The following is a 12,566-nucleotide window of genomic DNA, read 5'->3' as shown; positions in this document are numbered from 1 at the left end:
AACCATGGTAACTGTCAACTGGAAGTCTGTGTAAATGCATATAGAAGTTGCAGACTAGCGACATTGTTACTTCAGAGTGTAACAAAGCTTGGCGAGCGAACGTTTCGCGTGTGTAGTGATCAGTCAGAGCAGAGAAAAGCAAGAGATCAGGATGAACAGAAGAAGCGACGAGTCGGGAAACCACACATTCTCTGAGGTGCTTCAGGCTAACGACCTGAAAAATGTACACGCCAACACTGGTGGCTCCCCTGCGACTTATTCTGTATATTATGATCATAAAGCTGGAACAGTTGACATTCGAATGAAGGTAGCTTCTCAAGAACAGACGGCTACGCGTTTGAAAGATACTTGTGATCACAAGCCGATTACTGGGCTGGGAAAATGTGAGTACTAGTGTTGTGGATGAACCTAGCAGTCAGGAGATGACATGGTTGAGGGTGGAGATGACGTCACACCGATGTAAGTTCGTTTTGCGATCGAGTTCCTGGCACATCACTAACAAATTAACTGATCAGCTGATGTGGTCAACTGGCCTCCCGATAAACTGATTAACTTTTTTGAGGGATTCAGTCTCTGATTAGGCAACGTAAGACCGGGTCAGCATAATCTAAACTTTTACAGACTAACAGACGGACTTAGGTTACTGAAATGGTTCAAAAACTAATATATGACGCAACAGATTGTCAATCAACACTCCTATTAACCCGGCTCTGAGGCTGATTTTAAATCATAGGACCCCATAAAGTTAAAGGAAAATAGACTCCCGATTGTCCATGTTGGTTTGGGAATATATGTTCCCAGATAATCGAAATCCTGGATAATCTCCAAAATTAAATAAAAACACTAAAATCTAACAAATATTTAAGTTTATTTACAGACATGAAATGTCTATATAGTTAAAGATTTACTAGCAAAAGTTTAAAGTTTAATGCTGTGTATACCAACAATTTTTAAAGGATCCCAATGGATAGCAATAACTTTCTTTTGTCGTAAACTAAACGTTTTGGCTACAACTGAATTATACTTCAAATAATGTCAGTGTTACGCTTTCTTTGGGCGAAGTCCATAGGGAGACCGTATTATAGGCTGGTCATATCTGTGCAGTTGATTCAACTCAGGAACAACTGGAGGAATTTGAACGAAACTTGATGTGGAGTTTGGAGTTCGTTTGCGCTATATACGGAAACTCACAATTATACGTTTAAATTTCTTACGAGCGGTGATAAAATGGCGGCTGAGAAAGTCGTGGGGTGGGCTCAGGAGCGGCTGCAGTGGAAATTTGTTTGTTGCAATGGCGACCACTGTTTACTGTTTATGGTGGTTACTGCGGAAACAATGATAAATACAGACGTAAGCGGCGATCGTCCAAGATGTTCGTGTTTGTTAATACTGCATTTTAATTGGAACTGCTTAGGTTAGAACAGGTCAGGATACGTTAGATTTGGCTGTGTTATGTTAAGTGAGGTTAGCTGAGTTAACACGTGTTAGGTTAGGTTTCTTTAGATTCGGTTAGGGAATTTTAAGTTAGGATAGATGTTTAAATACGAATTTTAAATGTTTGAAAGTCGAATGTGAAAATTATAAAATATTAAATTCTGGAGTTAGAAATGTCAAAATTATTTTTTAATATTTTAAATATATGGGGCTTACAACATTTAAAAATTTAGAAACTTTTAATTTTTAATTAATTTTAAGGCTAAAGTAATACCTCTAAATGCACACTGCAAAGAACGCGTGAGGGTGTTATTTCAGAGCTTCTTGCATTTATTTACTTATTTTTTTAAACGATATAAATTTTACAACGAAGTTTCTAAATTGACTTTTAATATTCGTTTAAAGCTATCCTCAACCCGGTTCATCTGCTTTCCGATGATCGGAATTCTTCTGTAAATTTGTCAAAATATGTATCTGTAACCCGTCTTAGATGCGATTTAGAAAAAACTCGGGCATTTATTCTTTCCGACAGTGGCCAGACTCTGGGAGAAGACCGACAGTCCCGCACACCTGCAGTCCAAGACCATTCGGAATGGCAGCCGAGATCAACAATTAGGAGCCTCATTTACAACAGCGCTCGCAAGGACATTGTTTATGAAGCATCTATAAGTGCAGCTCAGCGTGTTGAAAACCCCGCGACTGATATACCAGACGCGCGACCTCAAGAGCGTCCTAACCAAGTAATCCCACAGAAAAAAGTTGCTTCCACATCTGACGTAAGGCGAGTGGACGAATATTCTCAACCCATCACCAGGACGCCCACCACGTTGGAAATTGATGAAGACAGACAACAAACAAACGAAATTAATGACAGTGAGAACACAGACGGCCCTCTTAATTTAAGCAGAAGAAATTCAGAAGTTATGCGACAAAAACTAATTGAACGCGTTTCATCTCTATTTTGAGATACGTATGACAAGGACTTGATGGAAAATGCGATCAGTAATGTGACTGATATAGGACAGAGTTCTCAGGACCGCAATTCACCCTCCTTAGGAGAGCGAGAAGATGACGGTAAAAAAATCCGTCTGAGTCTCGACAACGCCGTGGGTTTTGTATGTAGAGGGTGAGAATTAATAGCCGCTGCTGAAGCCGTGCGGAACTTGCAGCAAATATAAAGGTGTTCTTGTGACAGGTCGACGATGAAATCTAAGTACTCGGTTGTGGAAAATTCTCAAGACGTTATAATTCGTATCCTCACAGCGGTGAGTACGAAGATGGCTGCCTTCTGGATTCTAGATCCTTGTGGTCTGGTAAAAGTTTACTAAAGTTTCAGAAATCCTTGCTGCCTCCATGTGTCTTCGTTTTCCAGATGGAGGAAACAGTCAGTCAAGGGAAAGACCTTAAGGTGGAGACTGACTTGTAAAATTTACTCGTAATGTAACATTCGCGGCGAGCATGTTACATTACACCACAACTGGTGAGGCGTATCGAATGTTCGTTTTGAACGCTCGGCTCGACTGTGCTCATGTGTGCTCCATTCATTTCATTCAATATGTCGGACGTGGAGGTTGTGTTATCTTTGTTTCATTTAATACGCTACTCTTATCTAAAGAACTTGTGAATGCTCGTTACGACGCCGCTCGACTGACTGACTGACTTGTAATGTAACACTCAAAGGGATTCGCGAAAAAACCGACAACACGATGGAGCGCCCGCGAGCGTGAGCAGCTCGCATCGAGCGGCTCCGTTCGCTGTCTTCACTTGTGTAATGCTCGATTTGTAACACGTTACATTACAGGCAAATGTTACAAGTCAATCGCCACCTTTAGAGCCGGGATAGCTCAGTCAGTATAGTGACTAGCTACGGGCTGGACGGCCGGGGTTCGATCCCCGACGGGGGCAGAGGATTTTTCCTCTAGCCTCTGCGTCCAGACCGGCTCTGGGGCCCACCCAGCCTCCTCTACAATGGGTACCCGGGCCCTTTCCCGGGGGTAAAGCCGGCCGGGGCGTGATGCTGACCACTCACCCCCATCTAGTGCCGAGGTCAAGGAAGAGAGGAGCTATACCTCCACTCACCCCAAACGCCTACATGGCGTATAGTGGGACAAACTTTACTTTACTTACTTTACGCTACTCTTATGTAAAGAACTCGTGAATGCTCGTTACGACGCCGCTCGACTGACTGACTGACTGACTTGTAATGTAACACTCAAAGGGATTCGCGAAAAAACCGACAACACGATGGAGCGCCCGCGAGCGTGAGCGGCTCGCATCGAGCGGCTCCGTTCGCTGTCTTCACTTGTGTAATGCTCGATTTGTAACACGTTACATTACAAGCAAATGTTACAAGTCAGTCGCCACCTTCAAGCGAACCAGTCGGTCGTGGGGTCGAGAACGGGCAGTCGCGTGGGAGATAGCGAGAGAGGGGAGGGCGTGCCTCAGCCTGGCGAGTCGGAGACTCCCAGGCACCTTCCCGATCCCAACCCTACACCCACTGATCCGGCCAAGGTTTTGCCTTGCCTGACAGGTTTCTTTATCTGAAAACGGAAGACGCGCGCGGCTTACTCAACGCCCTGATGATAGAGGCAGCAAGGACCTCTGAAACGTCGGCAAACTTCTACCAGACTGCACGGCGCAAGAAACCAAAAGACAGCCAACTTCAGTCTCACCGCCGTGAAAACCTCAACTCCTACAAATTTCAATACAGAGTTTTATTTTTTTTTTTTTTTTTTTTTTTTTTTTTGTCATCAGGGAGGAGATCCTGTGTTTAATGACGTAGAAGCAGGGGACTAAACCTGACGATGGCCATACCGGTTCCAAACATGTTCAAGTGAAATGAGAATAAACAGCGGATGTGAAAATGACGTGCGGAAAAAACCAAGAATTTAAAGTGACGAGTAGAAGAATCTAGAGGAATAGGTGTTGGGGGTATTTTTAAGGCGTCCAACAAGAGAGAGCATAAGTAAGTGAATAATTGTAAAATCTCATTCGTTCAACATTAAAATATCTGTATGATTTGAGGTTTTCGCAGCGGTGAATATGAAGATTTCTGTCTTCTGGGTTGTTGCGCTGTGTAGTCTGGTCGATGTTTACCAACGTTTCAGAGGTCATACTGCCTCCGTCATCAGGGAGATGAATGACGGACGCAGTATGACCTCTGAAACGTTGGTAAACATCGACCAGATTACACAGCGCAGGAACCCAGAAGACAGAATTCTTCAATACAATATCTGATTCCAGGTCTTCATGTTCATAAAACAGACCCTACAAGACAGGTTTTCAATTTAAGAAGAAAATGAACTTATTTTAATTGTATGTGTAAGAATAAATATGACACATTAAATGGCATGGTCCTGCATTAGACTTTATTTATAGCGAAAGGTATCAGAGATTTTTCTCGCTTGCTATGAGGAGCAGATGAGTATCTGTGTTGAACAATGTTTGTTATTGTTAAAGAATGCATCCACGAACAACGAAATCGGCCACGACACTTCACAGTGGTCGCAAGTTGAAAGAGTGGTTGTCGACACCATATTGTTCGGCACCAAAACATTTATGGCGGCGATTTTGAGTTATAAATTTAGAATGGCATGTAAGGAAGCGGTCGTGGCCTGTTTTAAGGTACTGTATTTGTGGGAACTGGTGGTCCTCTTAGTGTTGGTAGCGTGGCTTGGAATGGAGCAAGGCAAGTTCACAAGGATGCTGTCGTCAGCTTAAACTTACTCAGCTGATATGATATTTCTTCCAGGAAGCTACAACCTGTTCCCTAAGACTATACACCATTTATTTCTAAGACTAGGTACTGCATACATTTTACATCTGTGTTGAACATTTCATTCCTAACTCAGGATAGTTCACTTTACACTCTACAACAATTTGGTTACCTAAATTTTGAAAGATTTACTAAAGTACATGTACCAGTCGTCGCCTCGGCGTTTACCTGCAATCAGTAGCCCTATCAGTGTCTCGTTGGCCATGGCTTCAGTGACCTCTTTACTTCTTGAAAGTTTAAGCGGTTCTGTCTCCCACTTTCCTCCTGAACTTTTCATTCGCTTTTCCAATATTTCTGCTGACTGCCTAATGGCTACGTACGCATTTCCGTTAATTGTTTTTGACGTAAATACGTCTATATGGAAGAGTCAGTGTCATTCCGCAAAAAAGTGTGACGAAAAAGTGAAAAGAAAATGTGTAAGATGGTTACCTAGGAAACGTCATCTGTTTATCAACAAATAAACAGCAATGGTTACCTAGGAAACATCTATTTACTCGGCATTGTTATTACCTATAAAACATTACTTTACATTACATTCAGCTACCACAGACCCATCTTAAGCGTAAGTAATTCAAGTTAAATAAGCAATGTCTTAATCAAACTTATCTCAATTGTAAAGCATGTATAAAGGAAATATTTAGAATAAAGCCAATATACAAACTTCCTTTCCGTATAGAAGTATTTACGTTAAATTCTCCGGAACCTTGGTTCTACTGACAACTTTTTCTATCCCCCTTAGAGAAAGGTGAGTTAGCCTTTGCTATTTTCCTCAATGACAGAAAATGACATTTGCACATTAGCACAATTCTTACATCTGCTATACTTAATTCTATGCAACTTAAAATTCAATTCAATTAATTCAATTCAATTCAATTAATTTATTTACGTGAATGCCAACAGCAAGAAGCCAATAACAGGCAAACACTGATAATATATACAATAATAGTGAAATAAAAATTAAAAATATTACACAAACGGATTAACTAAACTTATAAATATACAGTATTAAATATAACTGCCAAGTACAGGCAAACCCAAAATAGAAACAATATTAACACAGAGCAAAAAATGAAGGAATATAAATAAAAACAAATAATCCACGTAGGGAACACTAATATAATTGTAAAACTTTAAAAAATATAAAAAGACAGATAACCAAGCTAGATCATTTCCCTTGTTGAGAACGTTCGCTCAAGGGAGACAATGTTTATGCTAAATACGTCCAAAGATTTACATACGTCATTTGCAGCGATGACGCACCTGGCTGAAGGACTATGCCTTAGTACACTGCTCACACTAAAAGTAGAAAATTCTCTTATTTGCCTCGCCGGCACACGTAAACCAACAGCGTCCATAATGGAATGGCAATTTATTTTGCCCTTAAATACATTAATAAGAAATAACGCATCGAGATGTCGTCGTCTGGAATAAAGTGTTCTAAAATTTAAAGTAGATAGGATCAGTTCATATTTTCGGGGGATATTAAACTGGAAAAATCGGTAATTGCATAAACTGGCAAATTTTCTTTGAATATTTTCTAATTTATTAGAATCTGTCTGTGTAAGATTATTCCAAACGACCGAGGCATACTCAAGCTTTGATCTAATTAAAGCATTATATAAAACAACAAGGCTGTCTAAAGAGGAAAAATTATAAGTAATAAAACGAATAAGCCCTAAGGTCCTTAGTGCCTGGGAATGAACACAATTTACATGACAGTGAAAATACAGTTTACTGTTTAACAAAACACCAAGATCTTTTATACAATTAGTACGCAAGATTAAAAAGTCACTAACAATGTAATTAAAATGGATACTGTTGGTTTTACGTGTGAACGATATAATTTTGGTTTTCTCTATGTTAAGTTCCATATTGTTATCATTACACCACTCATGTACGGAATCGATATCTGCTTGAAGAGCTCTGCAGTCATGCACAGATTTAATATCGTGATATAGTTTCAAGTCATCGGCAAATAAGAGAAATTTAGAATACTTAATTTTGTCGCAAGGGTCGTTAATGAAAATATTAAATAAGAGAGGTCCCAAGGTAGAGCCTTGTGGAACTCCAGATAACACCGCGTAGAAAGAAGAAGACTGTCCTAAAATGCGAACAAAGGCAGATCTGGATGATAAATAACTTTGGAACCACTTGACATAAGGAGAAGATAGTCCAAATTTATTTAGCTTTTTCAAAAGAATAGAATGCGGGACTGAATCAAAGGCCTGCCTAAGATCAAAATACACAGAGTCGATCTGTCCCTGTGAACAAACCGACGGCTGAACATCATTAAGGTAGGTAACTAAATTAGTTACCGTAGATTTTGATTTACAAAAACCATGCTGACTGGGGTGTAATTTGAATTTGAAATAAAAGGAAAGGTGATCATGAACAATGCTTTCAAAAATTTTGGAGAGGTTATTAAGGATCGAAATAGGCCTATAGTTAGATACTAAGGCGCTGTTGCCTTTCTTAAAAATCGGCACAACAGCCGCTCGCTTCCATAACAAAGAAAAGTTCCCACTAGATAAACTAAGGTTGAAAATATGGCGTAAAAGAGGAGTTAAAATCTCAGAACAACCTTTTATGACGAAAGTCGGGATTTCATCGGGTCCGACGCATTTCGTCGAACGGAGACGACTAATTGCCCGCGTAACGTCATCGACAGAGATACGTGGAATATTCAAAACATCAGAATAGGTGAAATCAGAACTAGTCGTAACATTAACGCAAGAAGGGGAGTTAAAAACAGAACGAAAGCGGTCAGCAAAAGCCTCAGCGATTGCCTGGGGTTCCGTGATAAAACTGTCTCCAACTTTAATTTGTGTAATCGACTGGTCTTTCTTTTTGAAATTAGAAATATATTTCCAAAAGTGCTTTGGTTGGGGTTTCAAATTATCTTCAATAGTTTTTAACCAAACCAATCTATCTGATTTAATAGTCAATTTAACTAGTTTACGATAGTGGGAAAAAACGCTATAATGATAATCAGATTTAGATTTTTTGAATTTCTTAAAAGATGCATTCTTCTTTCTAATGTAATAGACAAGAGTTTTGAAAAACCAATGAGGAAATGCAGAATTTCTGGGTTTTACAAGGGGAATAGCTAGGTTGATGGCCTTCGACACAGTAGCCGTGAGATTATTAACTGCAGCATCAACCGAGCTTTCATTAAGAACGCAAGACCAGTCAGAGTTTTCTAGGGTATGGTAAAGTAATAAGTAGTCTCCTTTCCCGTAATTGCGTCGAGGAGTAAGCGAGGTATGTTGATAGTCAAGACTTAGTTTAAGATTAAGGACAAGAGGCGGATGATAGTGGTCAGGAGGGACCAGCGAGTGAGGAGAAAGGGAAATGCTGAGATCGCTGAAGTTTGTAAAGACAAGGTCGAGCAGGGCATTGTTAGGAACGCAGTCGTTGCGCTGATTTAGACCAAGAAAGCACGAGGTGGCTTAAAGAGAATTTCCTTTAATTTTGCTATAGTAATAACAATTAGAGGAAGGGGTGCCGTTTAGCCAGTCAAAATTGGGGACATTAAAATCTCCTAACATGACCACCCGATAGAGATGCGAGTTTAGGTTTACTTCTAAAGTGTTTAGATAATTTTCAATTGCTTTTATATCACAATCCGGTGCAAAGTAATGATTCCCTATAAGTAAACTGTGGTTGTCTCTAACAGGAATTTCAATCCACACACACTCTTCAATCGTTTCCAGATCATACCTTCGTTTAACGCCACGGAAAGACTTTGAAACTGCAGTCAGCACTCCGCCTCCCCGTTTTTTATTGGAGCTTACGTAATCCCTATCGGCACGAAACACGTAATGGGATTCAGGAAAAATATTATAACTTAATATAGAGTCATTAAGCCAGGTTTCCGTAATACAGTAAATTCCGGACGTGCCAGCGAAAACATTGTCAATGAATTTACTGCATTTGGTTCTTAGACCCCTGACATTTTGATAAAATATATCAAAATCACAGTTGTCAAGAACCATACTCAGTGGGAATCCGAGCCGCCCCCAGGCACAGTAGCCACACTGGCCGTAGGCAGAGCATCTGACTCCGTTGACCTGACAGGCGCGCTCGAGGAGTAAACCTGCTCAGAAGTAAGTCTGCCGTAAAAAGGAGCAATAAGGCACCCGTTTGGCCACACACCAGTATTATTAATTAATGGAAACTCGTCCTCGTTCACAGAAACATGAAACGAAGAATAACTGCTAAATTTTGTTTTTAGCCTGGTGCACACCAAGTTCTTAAGGCGTAATTGCTCCTTTAATGAAGCCTCAATATCTGAAGTCGTGACCTCAGGACTAAACCTTGAAACGAACAGGGCCTTAGACCTCTCTTTCTTAGAGATTACGGGCAGAGAGGCAGAGTTTCGAACCCCAATTAAGGGCTGTCTACGCTGTTTTGTTGCGTGGACCACCGGGGTACCTGGGTTGGGCTTCCTTTTACGGTTCACCGTAATAAAGCCCTCGGTGTCTACCTGCGTTGGGGTCTCCGTAGTATGTAAACCCGTGAGTGCGACATCCTTGTAGGACTTAACGCCCACGTCAGCAGCACAGGCCGAAGTAGAGTTGTCGGATGGCTCAGGAACTTTGCGCGACGGAGCGGTTGAAGATCTCTGGCTTGATGATTTTCTTTCCGCAACATGTAAAGGAGCACAGGGAGTACTGCTACTCAACTGCTCCTTCAAATATTCGTTGTCCTTGCGCAGCTGCTGCACATCCTCAGAAAGCTTGAGGACCAACTGGACCAAGTTTTCCACAAGATTGTGCGTGCAAGCTCCATTGAGCCTCACCATCTCCAACTTTTCAGCGAGAGATTCGTAACCCCCAACGTCCGGCAGGATCGGTTCCTTTACAGGAGACGCTACCTTCTTTGCAATCTCCGAGGCAGAGGCAGAACGCAAGATCCTAGGCGGTGTGTTTACACCACTAACGCCTCGAAGTGCCTTTACGCACTTTCTGCACTTGTAGGTGGAAACACCATCAGAAAAGAGGAATGAGTATTCCACCTCGCTCATTTTCAAGCAATTGACATGAAAACGGGAAGCACACGGCCCACAACATCTAATATGCTTTTGCTTTCCGTAGAAAGCCTTCTTGCACACCTCGCAAGTATCCTTGCTAGCCGTCATTGCGGCGGAAGGCAGCAGGTAGTAGATTCCTGTAAAACTGCACCACGTTGTAAATACACAGCACGGAGCACTAGCAAGACACGTCCGCTCACTACGAAGGCCAACTGTATAATCTTTATATTCTTAATTTTACATTGTCTTAATTAAATTGATTCCCTACATTATTATTTATTTAAATACGCCGTCAGTCGATCGGACCTTATAGCGGTGGAATTTACTAGTACCACGAATACAGGCGTATAGACGTCAATGAGGTAAGGCTCCCAGCATTCTTGGCCACGAGTATGGGCACCCTGATGATTGAGGCAGCAAGGGCCTCTGAAACGTCGATAAACTTGTACCAGACTACATGACGCTGCAATCTAAAAGACATGTGCAAACATGCCCTCTGGTAGGGCGTGTGTAATACGAGGTGCGATCGGAAAGTTCCCAGACTGCGCCTATAAAAACCCCTACACTTATCTCAGGTATTAAATTCATCCATCACCCTCGAAGTAGTTCCCCTGGGAGTGAACACAACGATCCCAGCGCCGCTGCCAAGCCTGGAAGCATCCCTGGAAATCTTTCTTTGTCAGCCTGTCAAGCACCATCTGCGATTCTGCCTGAATCTCTTCTATCGTCTCAAATCTCCTTCCCTTTAGCTGAATTTTTATCTTGGGGAAGAGGAAGAAGTCACACGGCGAATAAGGAGGGTGCAGGATGACGGCCATGGTGTTTGAGGCCAACAACTGCCGAAATTTGAGGGCGGTGTGCGCTGGCGCGTTGTCATGATGCGTCGCATGTGGAGTTCTTCCTTTAGAATCAGCTGACAGGTCCCATAGCCTATCCCAACAATGCCGCACAAGTCGTTGATGGTACGACGTCGATCTTCGTGAATGGCCTGCCGAATCTTCGTAACATTTTCGGGCGTTGTGCTCGAAGATGGTCGTCCAGAACGCTCGTCATCATCGACAGAGGTTCGGCCATTTTCAAACGTGAATGCCACACAAACGTTTGTGCACGACCCATTGCGGACTCCCCAAATGCTTGCTTTAGCATTTCATAGGTTTCCGTAGCCGTTTTGGCGAGTCTTTGGCAAAATTTGATGCACACGCCATTCCGAAATCGCAGGAGGGTCGGTGTAATGCACTACCAAAACGCCCGTAACTAAGAAACAAATGCTAATTCGATGATGCCGGCTGGCACACTGATTCACTATGAATGTAGGCCGCACCCCCTAGCGGCAGAAGCTCGTACTACATCCGGTTCGCCCTCTATTGACACAGTCTTTAAACTTTCCGATCGCACCTCGTATATCTGAGGCGATGACAAATTAATCCAGAATATTTAGAACAGAAGGAAGGTCGTGGCGTCCCCTTTGGCGAATTTGTTTCGTCGAACGAAACAGCTGTGATTAAGCCACACATAAAGTGCACTTAAAGTCACTGGGACTATCAGTAATGACGAAGGAGACTATTTACAACAGTTTTGTAGCTCTGTTCATTACTTTAATGCAGATGTCACTTGCATAAACTCCACATTAACGGTTGCATTAAATGCTCTTCACTAATTCAAAACATAATTGTGAATCAGCCCTAGAGCATTGTGTGTTTAATTTTCAATGGACAATGAGACGTTGGAAAGGATATAACGTTCACATTACTCGTGAATCGGGCATTATATGATTTCGCCGTTTTCGAAACGCACATCCGAATGTTTGGAAAATCATAGCATACGTCCATTGTACTTAATTGTCACGTATATTTATATCGATTTGAATAAATATCGAAGTGTGTTTGTGTTAAATGCATAAAACGACATGGATGCACGCGACTTAATTCTCTCGTTTAAATTGTCGCCAGCGGCACAACCAAATATTACATTAACCAGACCTTATTTTCTGCAATTTTAGAGTTAATACTAGTGTAATTATTACGTGATCACTGACATGCCTCGTTCTGGACCATGAACCACAGCTCCACTTCTCCATTTATAAAACATAATATGTAGTATATAAAACACACGCAAGGAACACGATACATCACCGCGGGTGACCGCCAGCACTAACTACGTAGATCACGTCTGTTGACATCAAAGGCACTGCTACAGCACAGCGCGTAATTTTGAAATTAGTTCACAGAGAAAAAACAAGAGAGCGCCTTCGATTCTCTGTTCCCCTTCTCCCAAACTCGAAACTGGAATGCATTACAGTTGAATTTATTTAACAGGTTATTTAAA

At 41.7% G+C, this 12,566-nt stretch overlaps 1 protein-coding gene across 4 annotated transcripts; it reads left to right on the top strand.

Moving 5' to 3' along the window:
• Window positions 1–4,795, top strand: LOC110834793 (uncharacterized). 4 transcript variants are annotated; one of them, XM_022074307.2, is made up of 3 exons: window positions 413–459; window positions 1,967–2,307; window positions 4,189–4,795. In XM_022074307.2, exons 1-3 carry the CDS (start codon window positions 428–430, stop codon window positions 4,206–4,208), a joined length of 393 nt encoding a protein of 130 aa, XP_021929999.1. In that variant the 5' UTR covers window positions 413–427; the 3' UTR covers window positions 4,209–4,795. The 4 variants fall into 4 exon arrangements, 3 of the variants coding, with proteins under 3 accessions (XP_087213155.1, XP_021929999.1, XP_021929998.1); XM_087357029.1 differs by lacking the exons at window positions 413–459; window positions 4,189–4,795 and adding an exon at window positions 1–383 and having other exon boundaries at window positions 1,967–4,179; XM_022074306.2 differs by lacking the exon at window positions 4,189–4,795 and having other exon boundaries at window positions 1,967–4,179.
• The last annotated feature ends 7,771 nt before the right edge of the window (window positions 4,796–12,566 follow it).

This window comes from Zootermopsis nevadensis, unplaced genomic scaffold, assembly GCF_977971745.1.
Source record: "Zootermopsis nevadensis isolate Lab colony 2312 unplaced genomic scaffold, Znev_1.0 Znev_ptg000028l, whole genome shotgun sequence".
Lineage (NCBI taxonomy): Eukaryota > Metazoa > Arthropoda > Insecta > Blattodea > Termopsidae > Zootermopsis > Zootermopsis nevadensis.
The sequence above is the reverse complement of the archived record's forward strand: the minus strand, read 5'-3'. Positions and strand labels throughout refer to the sequence as shown.